At 44.1% G+C, this 26,201-nt stretch overlaps 1 protein-coding gene across 4 annotated transcripts; it reads right to left on the reverse strand.

The window, feature by feature from the left end:
- Positions 1–928: 928 nt before the first annotated feature.
- On the reverse strand, positions 929–26,165 carry Ckap2l (cytoskeleton associated protein 2 like). Of its 4 annotated transcripts, XR_012909707.1 has the most exons (10): positions 26,027–26,147; positions 25,261–25,327; positions 22,869–22,920; positions 17,825–19,059; positions 14,696–14,912; positions 9,270–9,425; positions 5,379–5,439; positions 4,020–4,215; positions 2,321–2,627; positions 929–2,289 (listed from the first exon to the last, which is right to left on the reverse strand). XR_012909707.1 is itself a non-coding variant. In XM_075962131.1 (9 exons), exons 1-9 carry the CDS (start codon positions 26,061–26,063, stop codon positions 2,402–2,404), a joined length of 2,244 nt encoding a protein of 747 aa, XP_075818246.1. In that variant the 5' UTR covers positions 26,064–26,147; the 3' UTR covers positions 930–2,401. The 4 variants fall into 4 exon arrangements, 3 of the variants coding, with proteins under 3 accessions (XP_075818246.1, XP_075818245.1, XP_075818247.1); XM_075962131.1 differs by having other exon boundaries at positions 930–2,627; positions 4,020–4,212; XM_075962130.1 differs by having other exon boundaries at positions 931–2,627; positions 26,027–26,165.
- Between the last annotated feature and the right edge of the window lie 36 nt (positions 26,166–26,201).

The following is a 26,201-nucleotide window of genomic DNA, read 5'->3' on the forward strand; positions in this document are numbered from 1 at the left end:
GTTCTGCGTTGCCTTGGAGAACTGCAGGGGAAGGGGTGGATCTAAGGACATGGAGTAAGAAAGAGGCAGCGGGGATAGGTGATAAAGTTTTGACTTGGGACTCTACCCTCAGGAACTTGTCTGGGGCAAGATAAGAGTATGACAGAGACCTCAACCCAAGGGCTATTCATATGCTGCAGATTTTATTTTTAAATCTATACTCATTTTTCTCTATTTTAGAGATGTATGACATCACTCCCAGGAATATGTGGCAGACACTGGCAGTCACCTCTTGCTTACATAGTATACTTTTAATTAAAATTTTTGTTTTTTGTTTTCGAGACACTAAAGAAATGGGACCTTTCCTAGAAATAACATGTTCAGAGTGTTTTTCTTGTACGGTGAAGACTCAGCTGAGTGCCTTGGCAGCAAAGACTGTAAATGCGTCTCCGTGTCCTCTGGTTCAGTTGCTCTGCACAGTGGTAGCGTGGTGGCAGAGACGATTCTCCTTAGCTTTCAAGAGTCACGTTGTAATCATCCCCTCTAAAAAGCCATCCCTAAGCCCCAGGAGTTACATCCACACAAAGGCCCACATTCCTGCCTCCCAGGCTGTTAGGGGTTGTAGCTTTTCCTCCTACTCTCCCCCCTGCCCCCTGGCAGGACATATTCGTTCAGTAAATGCGAGCTTTAATAAACATCTACAAAGTGTTTCCGAAGTACGGTGGTTTTCTGCAGTCGAAGCATCCCCAATTGTTCTCATGACCAGAAGGCTCCATTTAGTCTGTCTGGTCAGGCTTTGGAAACCCTCCAGTTAGTCCTTTTGAAACTAAACATTACCAAACACTACCAGTCCAACCCACACTGTACTGTCAGATGTCAGGGAGGGACCGGCAGACATCCTGCAAGGAACTGGAGATGAAGAAGGCCAAACTGCTCCAGCGGCAAACAGTGGTTCTGAGGAATGAAGCCGTACACAGTCAAGTTGGTTCTCAGGCTGGGAGGAGGGTGTAGGCGAGTGAAGCCACTCTAGCAGAGGGGACTGCTGGCTCCGTCCTGAGGGCCTGCGAGGACTGAAGCTGGAGGTTGAGCTTGGAGGCAAGTTCCTTCCTTCCTGAAGGGCCTTGCTTCAGACTCTAGCTTGCTGATCTGAATGCTTCTCCAAGTCTTGTGGCCATTATGCAACCCTCCAATCGGGCTGCATGATTTCCTGCATGCCAGTGGAGAGGGACATCTGTCTCTCACGGAGGGCTAGTCCTCCGGCATGAAGGTTTTCTAGGTCAGTTTTATGAATCAATGCTATACGACCTTGAGAGGTGGACCTGTTTACCTCACAGCAAAATCCAGTTCCTCAGGAGGCTTACGGTCAGACCCTTTATTCAGGCTATGAATGTACTCCACATGATTCTTGGGGTATCCATCAGTGTTTGCCCTGAGAAACCCCGACGTCTCTCGCTAAGCCACCACTATAATGAAGCGAACAAGCAGGAATGAACAACTATTTAATGTTTTTTTTTTTAGATATTACTTAGTAATAAGAGTAACAAGGCTGAAATTTAAAACGTACCAAGTAGGCTTTCTATACATTATATTTACAACACAACTCTGGTTTTCCTCTCTAAGAGCAGTGACCCAAGGAGAAGAAAAACCCCTGCCATAGTCTCTGGGATTCACAGTCTCTTCAGGCTGAGTCTCCTGAAAACAATGGATGCAGCAAGTGTCTCCACAACTTCTCTTTTCACTTGAAGCATTTCTGAATAACAAGGGCAAAATGTGCCCAAGAAAAACCCAGCTAGCCACGAAACTCTGGGTTGTGCTTCACTAGAGGAGACTCACTCAGCGAGGACACGAGCCACCCTCACCTATAGGGTCGCTGTGACAGAGGTCAAAGGACTCCATGAATGTCACCTGGAAACCGAGTGAAGACATGGCTAACCTAACCTTCCTGATGTGTGAGGTTGGACCACCCTCCTGGTGAGCTGGTTTCAGAGTCAAATCTTCCCACCCGAGGCACCTGCCTTCCTAGGTAAGGTGGATGGCAAAAGAACAGTCAGTCACCCCACAGCATCAACCTTTGCGTTCAAAAACAGAATTACAGTAGATCAACAAAGTATGGTTTTTCTTTTCTACATTTGAGATAAAATATTTGATACTCCGAAACTTATGTATGCCGAAAAACTATCACAAAGTATGTAACCAAACACACGAGCCACAAGTTTTCCATGGGATATACAGTGTGAGAGTAAACCCACGCATTGCTTCCTCAGACACAAAGTCTCTGCTCTGCATCCTGGCGTCTCCGTGCACATTTACCTCAGGCCTTCTTCACAAGAGCATCTCTTACCTCAGGCCTTCTTGACAAGAGCATCTCTTATCTCATACAAGCCCTGGAGAAACTCATTAAATTAAAAAAAAAATCAAAAGATCATGATTCAAGGATTTCGAAACCTAGTGTCACAGGTAAAGCCTCATTTTCCCGGAAGACAAAGTACTCTGTTTTGTCCACTTCCAGGAGCTCATTAAGAGAAGCCACGACGACGTCATGATCCTGCAGCATTTCTGGGTAGCGGGCCACTGCTCGCTCGATCCTCGCTGAGCGTCTCACGGGAGTGATAAGCTTCATGTCTTGCATTTCTGGCATACCACATATCCTGAAATATATACCATATATTCTGAAATATACCAAATATTCTGTATATATATATACCATATATTCTGAAATATACCAAATATTCTGTGTGTGTATATATATATATATACCATATATTCTTAAAGAGACCAAAGGATGCGTTCAGAGCTATGGCAACATTCTGTTTTTACTCTTTGCCTCTTACTCCACAATAAATCATGGCTACTTCACTGTAAGCGACCAAGAGACAAATCTGGAGTAGTTCTCAACCCACAGTGGCTTTCCCTGATGCTCAGGAAGCACTGGATGGTGGCCACATGTGTGCTCCTGGATGGTGTGAACATTAGATCTTATGACTGCAGGGTGAAAATGGTTTTGACTTGAAGTTAACTGCTTTACAGTTGCTATTTATCTCATAAACTTTTTCAGGTTGTGAGGAAACTGGCCTACCACAAAACTTGATTCTAAGAGTCCCTCCAGTGTTGACTACAGACTACTCAAAATCTATTAAGATGTTGGACCAAACCATGTATTACTGAACAACTGGGAATCTTCCTTGTAAACGTCCCAATGCATTCAGGGAGCAAGTTTTGTATACATGACCGATCCAAAATTCACAAAACCACTGGCCGCATTAGCTTATTCAAAACTAGCAGGCAGGTCTGCTAAATAGGGCTTATAATAGTATTTCTGGAGCCAATGGGAGGCGAGCTTTAGACTGACTGACTGACTGACTGTTTCCAAGCATCCACGACCAATAGCAGTGGGGTGACGGCTAAGGGGCTCGTCTAGCTGTGCTTCCCAGGGAAGGAAGACACACCACTGAGTTGGTGCTCCTGTGTCGAGTCTTTTCAGAATCATGACGAGAGAAGAGAGATACTAAACGTTTTGGAAATGACATTGATACATTGCCACACTGCCTTAAAATAACTGTGCCGCTCTGCCTTGAACATAAGCTCGTAGGAAACAGAAGGCTCTAGAAGTCTCTGACTGTAACATCCTCAGTAGCCTCGTTCTCACAGGGTTGGCCACGCCCTTCTCTCCCACACTAACTCACAAGTGAGTGCTAGGAGGGTGTGGACCCACGCCAGCACCCGGGACTCTGCAGCATGACTTCACTGAAGTCATGTCTTCTCAGGGTGGGAGGAGGGGCCGTGTGACTTGCCTGTCAATGGTCCTAACCTCTATAACCAACTGAAGATGGATCCTGGATCTCCTTTTGGCACTGATCCTCATCGCTTTTTCAGGGTCACAAGCGCTCTCTGAGATAAATTGCTGACCTAACCTCACATCGTGGTCCCCTGGATCTGAGGCAGAGGTGTCTACAAACTATTGCTTCCCTGGATGGGTGCAAAGGAAACTGTGCTCAACTAGAGACAGGTCTGCGATCAAGAGCCTGCCAGAGTTTGCTTACTTCGGGACTGCGGCGATCTGGAGTTTGATGCCAGGGTTATCCCATTCTGCCGCGGTTATTGGCGGTATTGGCGGTGCTGTTGTAACCTGTTCTCCCTCTGTTAGAGAAAGACATGACTGCCCACATTCCTTCTTCTTGGCTGGCTCGTCCACAGATGTGACATTAGTTCCAGCAGCTAACGAGTCAGAGGTGACTGCTGTGTACACAAGGCCAGGAAGGGAATTAAGAGTTAAGCAATTTAATAATTAAACTAAATATCAATAAAACAAGGAGGCAACATACACAGTGACTTCACAGTGACCCTCATGAGGAGGTACGATTCCAACTGGCATTTATATTTGTTTTTTCTTACTGTATTTTAAAAAATAGTATTTTTTTATTCTTTGAAACTTTCATACACTTATAAAATGTATGTTAATCATATCCACCCACTGTTACTCTCCTCCAGTTTTTCCTAGTACCCCCTTTCCTGCCAAACTCTACTGCAACGCCCATGGCATCAGGTCACCTCCCTAAGCAGCTCTCCAGACACCTTTTGGGCATTTTTGCCAACTAAAGATAGAGCCTTGATCCCCTTTTAGCACTGACGACATTCTGATCGCTTGTTAACTCTCACAAGAGAGCAAATATAGTCTTGTTCTGAGCTCACCATGGGACGGTTCTACTCTGTTCCTCAGATTACGAGCTACTTAGCTGCTATTCCACATGACTTCACGGTCCTTAGTTAAGCCCCCACCCCACGCCCTTTTTAAAGGTCTTACTTAGTAGTCCAGGCTGGCCTTGAAACAAGGCATTACAGGCATGAGCCAGCATGGCCACCTTAAAGCTATTCTTAAAGGAGAAAATATTTGTCATCGAGGATAAGAGCCCATTGGATTTTCAATACACAAAGCACATTTTCCCTTTCCACTCATATAAAATGTATCTTGAACATTTATTATATGCCACTGAGTTTGGCACAGTGACAGTGACGGCCAAGTAAGGGCAGAGACTCTTGAAAGACAATATGAATTTAGATGAGTGATGGTAACTTAGGGATGATTAATCACACACTTAAACCACCGCATCTCTTCCTTTTGTCTCCGTCTCTTGTGATAAACTGTCATTTGTGTTTTCTCACAGAGGACTCACTAGTCCAGGCTGCGGTGGCGGACAAAACTTTTGTTCAGCGTTGGGTATATATTTACTTGTAATTATAGAAATAAATCAGAGGAAAATTATAGCTAAAAATGCCAGGTCATGAAGACCAAGAGGTGGGAGGTGTTTCAGAGACTCATTCCTCCCATCCCCTACATGTTCCACAATGATTTTTACTTGCAGTTCTCAAGGGAACGAATTCAAATACAAAATTAACCATACCCTCTGTGCTTCTACTTGAGTCTTGCAGGCGGCTCAGAACCTCCCTCAGTTCTTGCGTTGGCTGGAGGCAACAAAATAAACAACGGGTATTAAAAGCATTCACGGAAAAACTGAGCTAAGGACTTCTGCTTAGCATCAAATAAACTTTCTGCAATAAAAATGCTTTCTTTTTAAATTGCAAATTCAGAGATAAACACTTAAAATGATTTAGCTTTAAAGATTCATGAGCAAAATGAAGAAACAGAAAATGTTGATTAAACGGCATACTCAATTTCATTCAGAGATGTGTTCAAAGCTGTTCATAATAAATTTCTCTAATCAAATTCTCTTTTCCCATTAATTTGTATCATATCATTAAAGATATTTTCCAACATAAAGATTCTGGCTTAAAGACACGAGGCTGACTGTAGGGCAGGAAAAGCACCAGCTCTGCTGCTGTCAGTTTACTTCTTATTCTCATGATGAAGGCATGTGGTGCATTTCAGAAAGCTTGAACCACAGTTAAACTCAAGGAAGAGTTTTACCTAAAGTCCCATTACGTAGCCGTTTTTTTCTTTTAGCCTTTTCTGCATCTTTCCCTGGCCTCTTCTTTCTCTCCTTTCTTTAGTTAATGTATCTTAATCATCAGGACAAATCAACCAAGCAAAAGTAAATAAAAAACTCCATTGCACAGAAAAGCATGTAAACCACACCACAGAGCATACCACAAAGGCAACTGTTGGTTTTTTCCTGGTAATACTGTAGTTGGAATTTTTTTCCTGACCTGGTAGTCTATATCAAATTAGTAACACACAGACACACACACAGACACACACACACACACACACACACACACAGAGAGAGAGAGAGAGAGAGAGAGAGAGAGAGAGAGAGAGAGAGAGAGAGAGAGAGAGAGAGAGAGAGAGAGAGCTGACCAAGCACGGTAACGTATACCTTTAATTCTAGCATTCTGTAGGTAAGAGCAGGCAGATCTTTGAGTTCCAGCCCAGCCTGGTCTACAAGGTGAGACCACACATTTGCTGCAACAAAACTAAATGAAAAACCCCACTCCAACACAAACAACAAACAAATAAAACCCAAACCAAAGAACAAAGCCAACCAAACAGCAGGTTATGCTGTAAGCTTCTGAAGTGGGGACTACACACTTGTACGGTAAGGAATCCACATTATAAAATACTTATACCAAGCATAATTTATTATTAATTTCTAAGCTAAGTCAGGCTAAGACCAGGCTAGTCTCAAACTCATGGTAATTCTGTCTCAGCCTCCCAAGTGTTGGGATTACAGCAGTAAGCCCAGCTTCATGAAGTATGTTTTATATTTGTATAGACTTCTCTTAAAGATGGTAGACTAAAAACAAATGTATTTCTAATCTCTCTTGAAATTCTACTGAAATGAAAATAAAGGATTAAAAAGAGACAAGGGAAGAATAAACAGCGACAAGATTTTGGAAGCTGGAATGATGGCGAGGACAGCCTGCAGGCCTGAGAGTGAATCCTGGGCCAGGAGTGTGCTTGAGGAAAAGCCTGATGCTATCCTAGAGCTTCCAAACTCAAGAACAGGAGGAAAGGCCTTTGGGACATCGACCTAAGACTCAGACCTCCAACTCTTCCTCCACCCTGACCCAGACTGGTGACTGTGCCCTACCCACTTCACCCTAACAGAAAACTGGGGTATATTCTCCACATTCCCGAGGGACAGCATGCAAGTCCGGGGTGGGTGTCTACCTGAAAACAGGATAAGTCAAAATCTCCAGGCTGAGGAGACCCCCCCCCCAACACTGGCAGCATAGTTTCTGGCCAAACCTCCTTAGAGAATCTGATCAGCTGAAGAGGAAAGACCTGAATATACTGAGGGTTCTCTAACCAGCCAGTGCAGCCATCCAGATTACCCTCCTGGGAAGTCCCATACATGCGGCCAGGGCTGGTGTGTATGTGTGTATGTGTGTGTGTGCGCGTGCATATATGTACAATATATGTACACGCACATTCACTGTGTATGCATGTGTACATATAGCCTTTGCCATTCCTTAAGAACCATCCACCATGTTTTTCTGAGACAGTACCTTTCACTAGGATCTGGGCATCACCAATTAGGCCAGGCTGGTCAGTCGGAAAGCTCCAGGGACCCACCTGCCTCTGCCTCACCAGTGCTGGGAGTATACGTGTGTGCCACCAAGACTGGCTACTTTATTTGGGTGCTAGGAATCACACTCAGATCTTCATGCTTCTTCAGCAGGCACTTAAATGAGCTATCTCCCCAGGCTCCATAACTTTCAAATTTACCTATGTGTACACACACACACACACACCCCTACTTCACCAGCATCTGAATAAATACCTCAATGGATAGTGGAGAATAAACAACAGTAAGAGTGGGGGAGACCACTGGAGAAGAAGAAAGAGGCAATGCAGGAAACAAGAGAGACAGCTCGCTCAAGAAGTGTGAAGAGTGTCTGCGAGTGATGGAGGCACAACCAGGACAGCCGGTGCAGACGGAACTGAGAGCTGCCTGCCCAAGGTGGAATAAACTAGAGCGGTCGCTAAGAAGAATAAACCAATAGATTATCTCAAGTCTTGACATTATTTAGAAAATTCAAGAATCTGAAAATTAGTTATATAACAAATACTCAGAAAACGAAGCATAGACAAAATAACTAATTCTAGGAAAAGCAGAAGATGTGTTTGAAAGGCAAAGCAATCAGAGTGCATATCCCCTAGCCCAGCACAGCCATGTATTTTTAAAAAATTATTCATTTTTATTTTATGTGCATTGGTGTTTTAAGTACACGGTCTATGTCTGATCTTAGAATTATAGACAGTTGTGAGCTACCATGTGGTTGCTGGGAATTGAACCCTGGTTCTCTTGAAGAGCAGTAAGTGCTCTCAATCACTGAGCCATTTCTCCAGCCTCACCACGCATTTCTTACATATGAATACCAATATGGACACCAAAGTGCCAGAATTCCCATACGGTGTTAGCAGAAGCACAGAGTATGGCAAAGGTCCACAGGGACAGACAGGGCTGTCGGCACGTGTGTGTGAGGCCCGGGACATGGTAAGAGCTGTGTTAATGAGGGTTATGGCTGTCTCCATCTGCAAGTTTACACATTATGTCTAAAAGTGAAACAGCAACACTGGCATGTTCTCTGAAACCACAGAGGTAAAATGGAATCAGTTTGCTCTGGGAAGCAGAAGTTGGGAAGGGAGCGGGGGTGAGGAGGGCATAACCAGGTGAAACTGTGTGGACGAACAACTCTGTGAGCGGTCATGGAAGTGGGTGCCACGGGGCGGGATCAGGGAGGAAAACAACAGTTAAGTCAAAAGAGTTATGAGGTTATTTGATATATTCTTCATGAAATAAATCTGTAAACGGTGGTTTCTGTTTGCTTTTAGAATTAGTAAGCTACTTGATTACTCTGGACTAGAGATGTTCTGACTTTAATGGAATTTAAGTCTTTCTAACTATTTGATCTTGATACTATTCTAACTTTCCATTGCTACCTCCCAAACTGCTAGTCTACAATTAGTGCTAAGTGAGATTTGGGCACTTGACAAGAAAACCAAAATTCTATTGGTGTAAGTGTAACCCTACTTTCTAAGAAATAATTTAATGGGTGCATTGATAAGAATATATCCTACTTCAGACTCGGTGATTGCCTTATGAAGCGAAGGAGGTTTTGGTTAGGATGTATTAACTGTACAAAACTGTGGGTTTCAGGTCTCACCATGCCATGGCCACACGTGCATGTAACACACTTTGATCATGTTTCCCCGTCACCCCTATGAATGGAGTTTAACACTGCGTTAAAGAACCATCTTATCACCACCAACAAAGAAACCAAGCACATGAAGGAGAATTTTCAGTCATCTACCCAAGACAGATACTCACTGCTGCCCCATGTTTGATGGCCTCTTCATACAGCCCAGTAGCATCAAAGGGGCCTTTACTTGCCAGTAACTTCGCTTTGCAGACCCAGTACTTGGGAAATTTTTCAGCCTCAGGAATGCTGGACAGGATGGTAAATATTTCATTAGGAAATACACCCTGGAAAAGGAAATATAAGATATAATTATTACAACTATTATATATATATATTACAATTTTTATTATAGTTCATTGTTAACCTTCATATCTCTGAAGGGTATGGTCATTAATTTTTCTGAAGTTAAAATTTCAATTTTAGTGATACATAGTAAATATATAATACATAAAATGTCCCCATCTTAATTGCACATTTCAGTAACTTTTAACATTAACCTTTATATTTTAAGAGTTACACAAGGCAGAATAGAAAGAAAAACATTTACCATAGCATAAAAGTAAAGAATATGTTCTATATTTTTATGGGATGAAAGACCCAAACAGAATCGAGACCTAGAGTAATTAATACTTCTTACATATTGAAATATTCAAAATACCACATATTCCTAGTACTGTGAACAGCGAGTCAAGGCTAGACTCTCCCTAGGACTAACCTCAGCACGCATCAAGAGCAGCAGAGGTGTGCAAAGTTCAGGGTAGAGTGTGCGTGTGGGTGTGCTGGATATTCATGCAGGTAGATTCCACAGAAAGGGACTTAGAAATGGCTTCTGGCTTAGGTCCAGGGCAGGGTTATGACAGGAACTAGGACCAAGAGTGAGTCACCTCACTCAGAAGTCTAGGTTCTGCTTGTAAGGCCCTCCAGCCACATGAGTGGTGAGGTCCCTCCCCCAGGACCTCTGACTGCCAGGTGCCACCCACAGAACACTCTTAATTTCCCTAGCTGCTGGATCTTGCCCCACCCTACAGACTAAAAAACCCAATCTCTGGACATGAAATCGTACCAATCTCCACCTTGGAATGCTCCACGCTGAAAAGTCCCACCCCTTTCCCAAGAAACTCTAAGCTCTCTATCCTGTGCAGTTGCTGCTGTTTCTTGTTTGAGCGAAGGCAGCCCCCCTCCTCGTGTTTTCCCTCCTCCTCATCTTCCTGCATCGGGTCTGCTGTGTGCTGTGACTCTGTGGTGTTCCTTGGCTCCCGGCTGCTGGGACACACTGCTGTACTCAGACGCTCCTCTGGAGATGTGGAGACAGACATGTACACTCCCAACTGAGACACCAGCAGTTAAGGAGACCAACACAATATAGAAGCTACATACAGCTCAACGAGGAGGAATGAACACTAGTGCAGAAAATGAGGGAGCCGAGAAGCCAGCATCAGTGGAGTGGCAAGGGACTATCGCCATCACAGAATGAGCACATGAGGAATTCTCCCGGACCCCAGTGAAACACAACAAAGAAACAAACAATACAAAATCCAAATTCAGAATTCCCAAGGGCACATCTACTGATTACTAATTTCAGTATCAATATAAAAGAATTTCTTGAAGGTTGAGAACAAAGTTGAACTCACACTCACATGAGTCACACAAGGAAAAAAAAACCCCAAGAAACAGACAGATTCTCCAGGCAACAGTGGCACATGCCTTTAAATCCAGCACTTGGGAGGCAGAGACAGGTGGATCTCTGTGAGTTCGAGGCCAGCCTGGTCTACAGAGTGAGTTCCAGGACAGGTTCCAAAGCTACAGAGAAACCCTGTCTTCAAAACAAAAACAAAACAAGAGAGATTCACAATTGTTTACACTGAAGGTTCTTGGCGAGCTAACTAGCATGTATGCATATATGTGAGCATGTATGTACATGAGAAAACCAAGGATAAAAACATAACTTAGAAAGCATCCAGAGAGGAAGGGGGAATAAAGGATTACTTATGAGGAATGAGACTCAGCTCAACAAAACTCAGTAAACTAGTAATTCTAGATGCAAGGAGGAAAATAAAGCAGGAACTTCAACATTTCTAGAAAAAATAACTTGTAGTCAGAACTTCTCCCCAAACTATGAACTCAGCATGAGGGCAAAATAAGGGTACTTTTCTAAGCACACTGACTCAAAGTTGGCAAGTGTCATTGGCAAACATGTCCGAATTTACTTCTGCTATGTTATTTTGTTTCATCAACTTATAACTTTTTTTTTAATGAAACATAAAAATGAATACAAACACAGGAGGATCCTGTCAATGGAATTACAGTCAAGTGTCTGGAATAAGGGCATACATGAGCCATCACTAACTGTGGAAGGGGAGACCTGCTGTTTAGAGCAGTCTTCAGTCTGTATACATCTGAGATGTATTCCTAAACTACACCAGCTCAGGAACTTAAACCTGGAGATGAAAAAGATTTTACAGATAATGATATTGGGATTCCCCTCTGTATGCTGTGAATACCACTGGTGAATAAAGAAGCTTCTTTGGCCTATGGCAGGGCAGAATATAGACAGGCAGGAAGAGATATATAGAGAGAGTAGGCAGAGTCAGAGAGACGCTATGTAGCTGCCAAAGCAGAAAGACACACTGGAACCTTACAGGTAGGTCACAGTTGAATAGAAATGGATTAATTTAAGATATAAGAGTTAAGAAACAGAAGCAGTGAGAATACGCGGGGCACCAGCCAGCTACTCAGTGAACTACTTCAACTTAGCCCAAACCCCACTTTTGTCCAGTGTCTTGATGCTGGGCTGGAACCCTGTAGAGCTGTCTGGCTGAAGAATAGAAGGAGACTGCCCAAGTGAAGGACGGAGTCTTTCCAGCCGCTCTGTCACCCTAGCAACGGTACCCCACCACTAGGTAAGGAGGCTGGTTCTAGCCATCCCACCCCCTTACGGTCACAAAATATCACTGGGCTTCTTCAGCGGTAGGAGCACCTTGGGGTAATGGTCGTTCCTCCAGGTCTGTGGGAGCCCACGTGTGACTCAGTTTCCATCTGGAGTCATTTCTGACTTAAAGAAGTCATTTGAGTTCAAGCTTGCCTGCTCTGCTTTTCCCAGAAACCTTGAGGGCTGTGAGAAAGTTCTGACTAAGCCCATGGGAAAGAGCATTTTTGCCCAGCTGAAAGAGCACATTTTCAATTAAGATTTGGGCTGGTGTGTGCCGCCAGAGGCACTCCTTGTTAGAGATTAGAAGCTGCTTAGCCGAGTAAGATGATGCACCTGTTGAACTCCTCCCGAGGACAGTGCAGGGAGGCGGTTAGCTGACTGTGCTGCTCTCTGGTCTGCCTTTTGATTACAATTGGTATACATGCTGCCTGAGGAATAAACTCGGGGCTCTCTGGTATTGACCTTCAGTCCTCCCGGTCTATCCTGTTTCTGTCTTTATTTCTCTTAATCTAACATTTCCTCGGCCTCAGTGCCCCCTCCCAGGGAAGCCCCAGCTGAATTCTGCTGTGCGGGCTCCGACACTCCTCTTGTCCTGAAAACGCTAGTGTTTGTTGGGGGGCACACCCAGTGGAAGCTGGAGTCCTATTTTCTCCCAAGTTCGCCTCTTCTAGTGTGGTAATGTGAATCACCTATGCAGTCTTCCTCCATTTTCTGGCATGTAGCTCCTACAGTCCTTTAATGAACTAGCTGATGACTGGCAGTGCCTAGGTAGCCCCGGGATGGTGCCTGGTCCCAGGACAACTGGCAAGCAGAATGGGGGGGGGGGGCTTCAGTCCTACCCCCAGCCCCTGCAGAGGGACTGAAGGATAAGCCGTTACTAACAGGAATGCAGGTCAAGGTGATCAATCATGCACATGCCGTGAAGTTTCTATAAAACGCAGGACCAGCCAGGCTTCAGGAAACTTCTGGGTAGAACACGTGAGGATTTCTGTAAGGTGGTGCACTAGAGAAAGGCACCCTGTTTCGGTGAGATGACCTTGGCTGATAAGACTATTAAATATGACAGAGAATAGAAAGTAAAATCAGGAGGCAAATTTAGAGCACTCATCATATTTATAAGAAACTAAGATTGCTTAACCATCTAAGCTTTTAACTAGAAGCTAAGAGAACAATTGACAGGACAGGCACTGACAATGAGAAAAACAGTTTCTGGAATCCGAAAGATTTTGTACACTTTAAACAGATCAGAGAAATAAATCCTCAGCAAATCTGGCCCTCCCTCTTTAGCTTTTTGGTAGAGCTCACGATGTATTTGAGGCTGGCTCTGAACTTCCTATGTTCATTCAAGGCTGGCCTTGAATCTGTGATCCTCCAGCAACAAGTGACTTTAAAAAAGAGCACAAGGTCACTATACATTCAGCCCAAGAAACACGAACCAATCATGTGAAAAGATGTGCAGACCGTTTTCAGAGCGTAGAGAGAAAGGGAAAATACCCGGCTTATTTGATCAAGACTAGGAAAACACATATAAAACGTGAAGTACGATAACCACGACTTGCCCGGGCCCGTGAGACCCTCCCTCAAAACAACAAACAACAAACCCCAAACCAAACCAAACCAAACCAAACCAATTCCTACCCCCAAAACAAGAAAGACCGTGCCTGAGGAATGACCCTGGGGTTGTCCTCTGGCCTTCACACAAATGCACACATAAGTGTACGTCCCCCACACCCCACACACAAAAGAATGTATCCATGTATTTTTAAAATGAAAACAAGAAAGCAACTCGGATACAGAGCTCTGCAGTTCCATCCCAAAGGAGAAACAGCTAAACATTGTCTGCACTGAGAGAATTAAAACAAGGTCCCCTGCCCTTCCCCAAGTCCAGCACAACCAGAACACACTGACTTTTACTTTCTCACTCGCTGCCCAGAGGTTAAGCGGATCAGTTTTTATTAATGCATTTTCATTAAGGCAATTGCTCAAGTCTCTGACCCTTTGTCTACCATCCACTTTACCCTGATCTGTAGACTCCACCACACAATTTAAATACCATTTCTAGCCGTCAAAAGTGCTTAGGGGCGCTGGAGAGATGGCTCAGTGGTTAAGAGCTCTAGCTATTCTTCCAGAGGACCAGGGTTTGATTCGCAGCACCCAGATGGTGGCTGGCAACCATTTGTAATTTCAGTTCCAGGGGATTTGATGCCCTCTGCATCATGGGCACTGCATGAACAGGATGCGGCTATACATACAGCATCCACATGCATAAAATAAAAATAAACAAAACTTAAACCAGTCCCCAACCAAAACTATTTAGGAAATTCCAATTTGAAAAAAAAAAAAAGCCTTGCACATTGACTTAGATTTCAATCCATCGATATATTGTTTACTCTTTGGCCCTTGCCACCCGGAGAGAGTTCTCCCGGGAGTCAGATGGTCTCAGTTAGTTTCCTAGCGGCTCTGAGCTGCTCCGGAAGTGCATTTCCCCAGCATTCCTGCCGCTCCTATCACTATTCTTCTGTAGAAAGGGCGCGAGGGGCAGGCTATTCCTCCGCTCTGTAAGGAAACCTGTAAGTACCAGGGCTGACTGCGGCCGGAGTTCTGCAGCTCCGGCCTCTCACTCACCTCTTCAATGAGCCTCAGACATTCTGTCAGAGTATTGTTGATCTTACTGGTCAGCTCCAGCTGGGCTTTCTTTTCTTCCTCCTCCTCTGCCTCCCTCTCCATGCTCTTCCAGAATGAGATGTTCATCTCCTCTATGACTTTTCTCTTGGCTTTGAACTTCATGGGAGGGCGTTTATAGGTTTTTCCTTTAGATTTCTGCCATTCTTCCAGCTGTTTCCTGTAACGTGATGGGAGGGGGGTTAGTTCTTTCCCTCTTTCCTTCCTCGTCTGTTTCTAAAATAGACGACAGGCAGAGACTGGGCAGAACTAACCCTTCCACTGTAGACAAGGTCAGGACAGAATGGGGAACGGTCTGCAATGGGCAGTGGGCATGCTGGGCTGACCACGTCACAGAACTGCTGGGATGGCAGAGGGCCGACTGGCTCTTCAGTTTTGGATACCTGTATTCTAATTATGTTTCATTATTTTCCTCTAAGTCTTCATTTCCTCGTGTGCTTCCTTGGATATCACCTGCCCTTAAGACACCCCAGTACTCCATTTCTGCCACCCAAAGGTTCTGGGCACCTTGACCCACCAAACCTGCATTCTTTCTTCCACAGGGTCTTGGTGCTCATAGCAACCTATTTCACCCCAGCCCCTTAGTGTTCTGACTACACACGAGACCCTGTGTGTATTTTATTAATCAATAACCCTAGGTTCTCTTCTCCATGAGTACTTGTCTGACAGTGCCGAGCCCCAGTACTGGCTGTCCGCCTCTCTGCATAGTCTTCCGTTCCTACTTCTACGCAAACAGTCTATTATTTTGGAGGGCTGTGGATACCAAGTGTCTAGATGTAGATACTCTAGTTTTGTTACGTCACAATGGTGTATCAGTGATCAGAAAACGCCCACTTCAGATTTCAGATCACTCCATGGCGCCCCAAACCATGTTAAATCCACTGTCTCATTGGTATCTTTTATTGTCTAGCAGGCATTTCAGCTCAAACCTGCCCAAACTAGGCTCTTAACAGTTACCTCCAAATCCCTTCCTGGTTTCCTTATTTTGATGAACAGTAGGCCCTAAACTCAGATGTCTTTGAGTAGTTGCTTTTTCTTAGGCCTGACTCATCACCGTACAGATTTAGTACTGGTTCTGTCCCCATGACCACCATGCTGCTCTCTGCCCCTGCATTGGTAGGATATAAAGTAGGCTGTGTCAGCATCCCATTGCTCTTGAAATAAAATTCACCATGTTTTCTATGGCTGTCCTGCCACCCTTTCCAACTCCACATCACAGCTTCTCCCTCGCTACCCTCTGGCAGCCTCTCAGTTTCCTGATCCAGGCTCATTCCTGCCTCAGGGTCTTGTGTCTTCTGTCCTCTGTTCAAATGGTCCTTGCTTAAAGAGGAATGATTTGCAATTATCCTGTCTTATTTAACCAGCGTGTTCCTATTCTGTCTCCTCCACTAGGACACAAGCTCTATGAAGGCAGAAGTGGATGTCCGGTGCCTAGCACAGTGCCTGGCACACACAAGCTTTCAATGACAGTGCAGTAAAACTCACAGTTTTCAAGAGTGTGATTCTGTGGGTATGAATACACAAGACCACTCGACTGTACTTATAATCAATATATAATTCAGAGAGCCAAGCTTATCTCAAGTCTCCAGTCCCTGAGAATCACTGATCTGCTTTTGGTCTTTATAGTTTCACCCTTTACAGAATTCAATAATTATAAATAAATCAAAGTCACTATCATTTTCCTCTGATTCTATCTAGAAGATAAGCGATCTTACAATCTGCACAGTGCTTAGTGCAGTCAGGACTGTTCCACACTAACAAAGCTGAGGCAGGCACAGTCTTTGTTTCCTCCCGTCCCTAGCATCCTCCCTATCTCCACGGTCTCCTTCTAATCACAGTGAAGAAAATCTCCCCCGTCCCTAGCATCCTCCCTATCTCCACGGTCTCCTTCTAATCACAGTGAAGAAAATCTCCCGCACTCCTTCAATGCCACGATTAACTTCTCTAAACTTCCCGGATATACTCCAAACTATAAGCTCTCTAAGGGTGGAGGCAGTGGCGATCTTCCTTCTCCATCTGAGCCTGGCACAACGCCAGCGATGGGGGACACACATCATGAGGGGAGGGACCTGTCTCCACAGAATCTATTCCTTTTGTAACCACGTTCAATGTGCCACGCACTGTCAATATGGCAAATAAGTGACCCCAACCTGTCACTCGTCACTCTCAGGTCTCCCCTGAGACAGCACTGATGGACGCACTTCCCCCGACTCCTGCCCTCTCAACCACACCACCAAACATGAAGTTATGTCTTTGTAAGAGGGCAGAGGCTCTGTTCCGAGACCAAATCCTCCTCCGACTCCCCCACTCCCCCATCTAATTTTACATGTCTCTTTCACCCTTGTCAGGAGTCTAGGTTCTAGTCCACCCACGTATACACAAGTGCACTCGAAGCAGGCTCATTTGCACTCTGGAGTGTGACTGGTCTTGGGCAGAAAGAGGACAAAATCCATTGGCTCACCTCAATACCATGTACGACACATAGCCCCAGCAATCCCGGGAACCAAATTTCTAACACTTGCTTATGCCTCTGACCAGGGCTCCCCTCCCGGTTCCATTTACCTTCCCCAGCCCGGCCCACTCATGCTCATGGAAGCTTCCCACTCCTCTGCTAACAGCCAAACTTCATCACTGATTGCTTCCTTCCCAGCTTTGTGAACTTACTACTCTGGCTACTTTCAGCCCGGCCTGATCTGTTGCAGGAACCTTCTGGGGTGACTAATCTATATCGGCACCTCCTATGTCTTCTCATCTAATCTGTTGCACTTCCATCTTAACAAAACAACTTTATAGACAACCATAGAGAATGATTTATAGAACATTTGTGGGCCACCTAGTTTTGTTAAGTGTTGATATTTATTATAGCTTCCTATCTTTCAGGCTCTAGCTAGACACCACTTAGGAGCTACTGTTCAACCAAGTGTATATGCACGTATAAAAATGTGTCTGTTGGTGGTACTGAGGGTTGAATTTAGGCAAGTGCTTTATCACTAAGCCACAGTCCTAACCCCAATCATTATCAGTTTGCCTAATAATCTTTAATTGCAGTATCTCGGAATTAAAGCAAAGTACCTCCGGTCCTCCCCTTGCGTCTCTTTGACACACGGACGATTGTGGCTGGCGCTCGGGGCTCCTCTCCTACTTGCGGCTGACATACCAGCTTGAGTTTTGGGAGCAGTCTTGCTCAGAAACTGGCTCTGGGGAAGAACCTTTTTGAGCTTGAAGTCCAGAGTCTGGGCTTTTTGTTGAAAGATGCTATTGCATTTGTGGTTATGGGTTTTATTTGCTCCTATGCTAGGGGTGCTTAGAGTGACTGACTTAAAGTTGCCAGCTGTCAAATTAGGCCTCTGGCTTATGGCTCTTGACTTCTGCATAATGCATGATGTCCGGGGTCCAAGACAAGGCTGCACAGCTTTTTGATCCTGCTTGATGGGAGGCTGTCTGTTGTTCTGTCCTCCCTGAAGCAAGCTGGGGTGGGAACCAGGTTTAGTATGCTTTACTTTCTGTTCAGTAGCAGGGTGTGGTTGTACCGTAGTTTCATTTGGTCTTCCACATTTAATCCTGCTAACCTTTGCGTCCTGTGTGTCCTTGACCACGGGTTTCTTTGATGTCTGAGTCTTATTATGGGCTGGAATGAAGGGAGGGGGAACTGTCCGTGGGGCTTTTTCTCTAGGTCGTGCGGAATCGGCATCTGTGGAGAGGTGCTGCGACTTCACTGGGTGAGCTCTGACTTGTGTGTTTCTAACAACCTGTTTGTTAGCTCTGTCTTTCAGAATGGTATGGTTAACCGAACTTTTACTCAAGATCTGTTTAGGAGCCAGGCTTTTCCGGGATTGATTATAGGAGCCAGTGTTTGGCTTACTTCTGGGGTGTAAGTTGGGATCTGGCTTCTCAGGTTCTAGCAAGTTCTCTTTGTTCATCTCATCCCGAAAGCCCTTCAAAGACTGGTTTTTGACGCTGGTCCTAGCTGCAGGATCGGTGCAATCAGCAGTTCCTTGATGTGCTAGCTGCTGCTTTTTGGGTTCCAAATCCTGGGTCCCAGGGAACCGCCTGGGTTTGCTTGGCAGTCCTGTAGTGGATGACGTAGCCCTGTGCTGCGGCTGACTCTTGCTGGACTGTTTGTAGTCTGAGTTAGAAGAAAAACATCTTGAAGTGAGCCCTTTGTCTGCAAGTTTTCGTGGCTCCAACTCTGGCTTCTGGGACCCTGTGATACTGGCTGGTTTAGTCTGGAGTTTAATGTTGATGGGTCTTGTAGTTCTGACAGGCAAAACAGCATGGCTAGAAACATCTTTTTTGGGTCCAGGAGTCTGAAAATACAAAGAAAAAAATACATTTAAAACTCATAACAAAGCTTACCTTTTATTTTTGTTATTATTATTATTTTCGAGACAGGGTTTCTCTGTGTTACAGTTCTGGCTGTCCTAGAACTCACTCTGTAGACCAGGCTGACCTAGAACTCACAGAGATCTGCCTGCCTCTGCCTCCCAAGTACTGGGATTAAAGGCGTGCACAACCAGGCCCGGCTAACAGGTCACTTTTTAAAATGATGAAAATAACTTTAAGCGCACGGTAGAAAACAATTTCAGGATGTTATTTAAGAAAGATGAATCCGGAATATGAAGGCTCACTTTTGTATATTGGTGATTTTGTAATTTGAGTTTCTATTAGAAGTAAGCCAGAGTCTTCTAAACTTGACAGAACTAGGTAGATTCAGTAAATTAAAAAAAAAAAAAAAAAAAAAAAAACAGCAACAACAACAAAACCACAAGAAAACACACAGGATCAACTAACTTGAGTTCATAGGGGCTCATAGAGACCAGACTGACAACCAGGGAGCCCGCATGGACTGACCTAGGCCCTCTGCATATATGTGACAGTTGCATAGCTTGATCCTCTTGTGGGACTCCTAACAGTGGGAACAGGGGCTGTCTCTGACTCTTCTACTAGCTTTTGGGACCCTACTCCTCATACTGGGTTGCCCCACCCAGCCTTAATACAATGCAGGTACTTAGTCTTACTGCAACTTGATAAGCCATGTATTATTGATATCCATGGGAGACCTGCCTTTTCCTGAACAGAAATGGAGGAGTGGATTGGGGGGTGGGCACAGAGGGGGTGAAGTGTGGGAGGAAAAATTGGGAGAAGAGGAGAGAGGCAAAACAGAGGTTGGGTTGTAAAATAAATAAACAAAAATAAGAAAAAAAATAACAATGTCCAAATGTGTTTATATGGTTTGCATTTTTTATATATTTAACAAAATTGAGATTTAATTAACATGCCATAAAATTTAGTATTTTAAAGCCTCCAATTCAGCAGTTTTATAATGTTTACAAGGTTGTACACTGATCCCCACAGAATGCCAGAACACTTTCATCACCCAAGAAAGGTTTGCCAGTGGTTCTCCATCTCCGTCTCCACAGCTCTCAGCACTGCAAGCTACTTTCCCATCCTATGCAGACGGAACCCTTAAATAGTCAGATTATTGAATGTTTTGTGCATGTGTGTTGTGTGGATGTGTCTGGCTTTCTTTGTTTCCCTCCTCACACACATTTTCAAGATTTCACCCACGTTGTAGCATGAATCAGCATTTTACTACTTTTGTTCTCAAAGAGTCTCATGTAGCCTAGCTACCTTTGAGCTTGATATGCAGTAAGGGGGACCTTACAGTAGTAATCCTCCCACCTCCTCCAGAGTGCTAGGGTCACACAGTATGCCATCATACCTAGCTTATGAGCTTCATGCATGTGGAGCATGCAACCCACCACCTGAGCAATATCTCCAGTCCAGTAAGAAGATATAAAAAGCTTCTTTTTAGGGAAGTTTTATGCTCTTTGAAAAAAATGAGTATTAAAAAAAAAAAAAAGAAAGAAGCCGGGCGGTAGTGGCGCACGCCTTTAATCCCAGCACTTGGGAGGCAGAGGCAGGCAGATCTCTGTGAGTTCGAGACCAGACTGATCTACAGAGCTAGTTCCAGGATAGGCTCCAAAAGCCACAGAGAAACCCTGTCTCGAAAAACCAAAAAAAAGAAAAAAAAAAGAAAAAATGAGTATTAAGTATAGGGTGGTTCCCCTAAACCTTGTTTCCAAATATGCCCTCCATTACTTGTTTAGGGTTGAATAATATTACCTTGTATGGCTATACATAGTCATTCATTAGTTAATGAACGTTTGGGTTGCTTCCCCGTTTATGAGTTTATAAATAATGTTACTATGAATATTTGTGTACAGTTTTTATGTGAGCATACATTTTCAATTTTAGGGGTATAAACCTAAAGAATTTCAGAATCATTAGGTAAATCTATGCTTACTTTTTAAGAAACTGTAAAAGTTTTCTCCAAAGTAGCTACACCAGGTTACGTTCGTATCTATGATGTATGATGTATGAAGGTTCCAGTGTTTCCACTTCTTCCCCAGTACTGTTTGTTCTTTTGAATGTAGATATTCTAGTAAGTATGATGCAGCATCTCGTTGTTTTTGTTTTGTTATTGTTGGTTTTTGGGGTGCGTGCACATGCATGTTTTACCGGGGATTGAACCTAGAGTCTGAAACATGCCAGGCAAGCGTTTTTCTACTGATCTATAGTCCCAAACTTATTTTTACTTTTAATTTTGAGACAAGGTCTTACTAAATTGCTCAGCCTGGTCTTGAATTTTCAATCTTCCTGCTTTCAGCCTCCTGGTATCTGGGATTATCAGTCGGTCCTAGCAGGCCTGTCCCTCATTGTCATCTTGGTTTGCAGTTACCTGACGATTAACAATACTGAACATTTCATCTAATCTTTAACATCTTTGAGAAATGTCTACTCAGACCCTGCTCATTTCAAAACTGAGTCATGTGTCTTTTAACTATTTGAACTATAAGAGTCATATATCCTGGATACTAGATCCCCATAAGATACGTGATTAGCAAATGTTTCTTTTGGACATTTTTCAGATCTTGACTTTAGATTGGCCTGACATGACTAAAGTTTTACAAGTAGTAGAACTGGTCATTCAGTTCTCAAGCCCTCCAGGAAGAGAGCAAAGCCATACTTAGAGCAGGTCATTAGACCCGAGAGAGATTTTAGAGATAAATTCAACTTCGTCATCTGGCAGAGAAAGTGAGCTGTCTAAGGCTAGGCACAGGGAGACAGCTGGAAGCTGGGTTAGGCTTAGAACTTCCGTTTCTGACTCTTGATTCCTTTAAACCATCTGAGAACTGACAGATCACATTGAAAAACAAAACAATCAATGTACAAGAAGGAATAATTGCTTTAAATTTACTTTCACTCAGTCTGGGCATCTGAAATGGAAGGGAGAAAATTCAGAAGATGTAAGGAAGGCGTGAATCAAGAGCGTAGAAAAGGCCCTGTGCTAGACTCCTGGAGGTGTAAAGATGAGCTATACTTGATTCTGAGACCTTAGTAGAAAAGACATAAATACATAAAAATATAATATATTGAAACAGGGGTCATGATAGGGCCGGAAAAGACATTAATACACACCTTATCAGTGGTTTTATATGCTTCCAGAATAATTTCTAAAAACTCAGTATATTCTTAAAGTAGCCCATATAGTCAATATAATTTATTACCAGAATGAAACGGGATTTGACTCTTACTGGTTGTATAATTAGGGCAAGGATGTAATCTCTTTGAATCCCATCTCTCACATATAAATGAGCACAACAGTAACATTAACAGTCATATCTGTTTTTTCTAGGACAGTGTGGTGTTTAGAAAGAAAATGGCCCCCAAAGAGAGTGGCACTATTAGGAGGTGTGGCTTTGTTGGAGTATGAATGGTCTTGTTAGAGATAGTGTGTCACTGTGGAGGTGGGCTTTAAGGTCTCATATATGCTCAAGCCATGCCCAGTGTCTCAGACCACTTCCTGTTGCCTGCTCCTCCAGCGCCATGTCTGCGGGTGTGCTACCATGTCACACCGTGATGATAACAGACTGAACCTCTGGAAATGTGAGCCACCCCAATAGGAGTTGCAGTGGTCACGTTGTCCTGTGTCCTTAGTTTTACAAGGTATTTTGATTTAGGCTTCTTAGTTCAATACTTTATTTTATCCTAAAGAGTTCTGGGTTCAAGGTTAAATTACACAAGTGACTTTCTCATGGGGCTGTTTACTTACATATTTAGAAGATGGTGGTTTGGGGCAGATATTCTTGGCTTTTAGATAAGGCCTATAAAAGACAAAAATAAAATTAATGCTTGGCACAGAAGAATCAGGAAAGTTAGGAAAGAATAGTGATTTAAACATTATGATTAGAATTGTAAACCAATAGAATTTCTGTATAGGGTAAAACAAATCAAAATCATTATTTAATAAATGTAGAAAGAGCAGCGGGCTGTGTTCCCATCCGGATCCCAGCTAGCTTACCCCCGAAATAACACAGAAACCATATTCATTTAAACATTGCTTGGCCCATTAGTTTTAGCCTCTTACTGGCTAACTCTCACATCTTGATTAACCCATTTCTATTAATGTGTGTAGCACCATGAGGTAGTGGCTTACCGGGAAGATTCTAACCTGTATCCATCTTTGAGAGGAGAGCTATGGCATCTGACTCACTTCCTCTCTTCCCAGCATTCTGTTCTGTCTACTCCACCCACCTATGTTCTGACCTATTAGGCCAAGCAGTTTCTTTATTAACCAATGAAAGCAACACATAGAAAGAAGATCCGCCTACAAATAAGAAGTAACCTTACTCTCCCTTCCTTAGCCCTGTATTCCACTCACCAGAGACCACAGTCGCTCTTAACAATTCCTTTTGTGATTTTTTTTCCTGCAGTATATCCTATGTACAAATGTAGCATTCTAATAATATTAATGAAATATATGTGGTCTCTTCATTGTTATAGTCTTATTTGAGCAACAGTTCTTGAATATCGAGGGCCAGACATGAGAGAAAAGATGATTAACTGCTTTGTTAAGAAACTTCCTTGTTCTATATATTTTTAGTGTTTCAGAAGGGAAGGGGGGTTTGTATATAACCAAGTCTCCAGATCATGGGTTTCACATTTAGGATTTTAACTAATCTTGATTAAAAAAAATATGAAAAACAAAACTGCATTCATATCGAACATGTAGACTTTCCCTCTGTATATTCACAAAATCAAACTATTTCCTTGGCATTTCCATTGTACTGGGAACCATAAGTAATTTGCCGATGATTTCAAGTCTAAAAAAGGATTTGCATGGGTCACATGTAAACACTACAGCATTTCATGGAAGGGACCAGAACATCTGTGGATTCTGGAACCTGTGAGGACGTGACATGAAGCTAAAGTCTAGCTAGTGAAACAAAGACAGAGCAGAACTGAGAAGGACCCAATCTCCACAGACCAAACCTCAAGATAACAGACTAACGAGGGTAAGTCAAGGAAGGCAGGGGCATCTCTGCCTTAGTGAGTTCCGCATCTTCCGGCATCAACAGTGATTGACAGGCCTGGGGAATGTATGTCAGTGCTACAGTGCTTGGTGTACAGCATGTGACCAGTCTGGGTTCCATTCACAGGAGAGGAGAGGAGGAAGAGGAGCAAGGGGGAGAAGAGACGGAGGGAGGGAAGAGAGACATTATAGGTGCCAAATGAATATTTTCTGAGAAAATGATTTGAGTTCATTTAATCAAAAAAGTAGAGGTGAGGAAAAACCCAAGGTAAAATCACTGGAGCTAAGAAGGTGGCTCAGGGGTACTTGCGGTGCTCATGGGGACCTTAGTTCAGATCTCCTGCGCTCATGGGAACCTTAGTTCATATATCCTGCAGCCACATAAAAATTGGGCATGATGAGTATGCCTATGATCCCAGGCACTAGGCGTGGAAATGAGTGCTGGCCTGCTTAACCTAAACAGTGCGCTTCAGACAGTGGGAGATCCTGTCTTAAGGGAATAGGGAAAGTGCGATAGGGCAGACACCCAACATTCCCCTCTGGCACACACACGCGTGCACGACACAGACACACACGTCAGCCAAATGGAGGAAGATACGCTAAGCAAGAGAGAGAAATAACAGGACAAAGATGGCAAGGTGCCGGCAAGAGAAAAGGATAAAGGGGTTATGTTCTGTCCACCTCAAGTATATGCCGGGAGAGCATCAAAGGACATCACCAAGCCGGAGGATGTTGGTGCACCGCTCCTGTGGACCGACAATAACCAGTGCCCCTGCTTTAGTTTAGTAAGCAAACACTGCAACCAGTTTGCACCTCGATCAAAAACTGCTTTGCTGGGAACCAGTTTTCCCAGAAAAAAAAAGAAGGAATCAGAAAAACTTCCAGTGAGGTAGGTAATACTGTAGATCCTTTCTTCCTTGGGCTTTAGGAAAAAAAAATAATGCTTAAACCTCTGCCGACAAGACACTGCCCAGATTCTTTTATTTCTTTTTCAAATCATGCCTGGACTGAAATATGTTATTACAAGATCACCATGCAGGTCAAACAGACCGGAAACAAAAAGGGCTGGGACCGTTTATTGCTATTAGCAACCGGATCAACAAAACAAAAACGATTAGGGCGGTAAACTCACTTGGTGTTAGGATCCTTCAGCTTTCCCTTGGCTGCCAGGTACTCTTGGAGTTTTCTCCATCTTTCTTCTGCAAAACGTGGACATAAACGAACAACAGAAACTTAACGTGAGATTTTAACCAGTCCCTTTATATTCCTAAAATACGGTACTTTCCTGGAGCTATTGGGGCTCTGAGAAAGTCACCAGTCCTGTTATGCTTGCTGTCAAATTAATACCAACACCAACACCAACGGCAGCAGCTAGATGCCAAGCTCTTTACTAAACTGTTCACAGTAACACAATAATCCAATGAGGTATTTTGCTGTTTGAGAGGGTAAATGACATGCTTAAATTTACCCACTAATAGGCAGTAAAGCCAGGATTTGAAAGCAAGATTTTTAAAAACCCTTGAGTAAGTAGCGCCTAGACCGGTGTACCAAACAACAAATGAGCTCAGGAGAGCGGACAGCGCACGCACCTTGAAGGTGCCATGGGGGTGGGGTCACAGAGATCAGGGTTCACAACATCCCTAAGCCTCAGCCCACATTCTACAAGTCGGTCTGCAGAGGTGCAGGGAGTCGGACTGAGGCAGAATCGGCCTCCTGACTCCTGTCAAAGTTCCGACCATCACCAGCAATGCCTGGGTGTCCACACGCGGCCGCGGGGCGCGTCACTTCTTGCTGGGTGACCCGGGTCCAGCGACCTGAACCTATCTGAGCCTGGGGCAGGCTGAAGCAGGTAGGGGGCGGCCTGGAAGCTTCTGCGGGAGGCTGGCGACCACACTTACCCGCGGCTGCGCTGGCAGCAGGGCCCGGTCCCACCATGACTCGCCCGCGACAGTTTCTTTCTTCAAAGGGCGCGCCCTGTTCTGGACCGAGAACCCCGGCGCGCGTCCGGACGCTTTCATTGGCTCCGCGACTTTGAAATTCGCCAACCAGAGAGGGCGGGATAACAGGAAATGG

Source organism: Microtus pennsylvanicus, chromosome 2, assembly GCF_037038515.1.
Source record: "Microtus pennsylvanicus isolate mMicPen1 chromosome 2, mMicPen1.hap1, whole genome shotgun sequence".
In the NCBI taxonomy this organism is placed as follows: Eukaryota; Metazoa; Chordata; class Mammalia; order Rodentia; family Cricetidae; genus Microtus; species Microtus pennsylvanicus.

Coding starts and splice junctions, on each gene's coding strand:
- Ckap2l (XM_075962130.1), bottom strand. CDS start 26,063: ATGGTGGGACCGGGCCCTGCTGCCAGCGCAGCCGCGG. Junction 25,328..26,026: donor TGCTGCCAGCGCAGCCGCGG/GTAAGTGTGGTC, acceptor CACGTTTTGCAG/AAGAAAGATGGAGAAAACTC. Junction 5,440..9,269: donor CCATCAAACATGGGGCAGCA/GTGAGTATCTGT, acceptor TGTTGCCTCCAG/CCAACGCAAGAACTGAGGGA.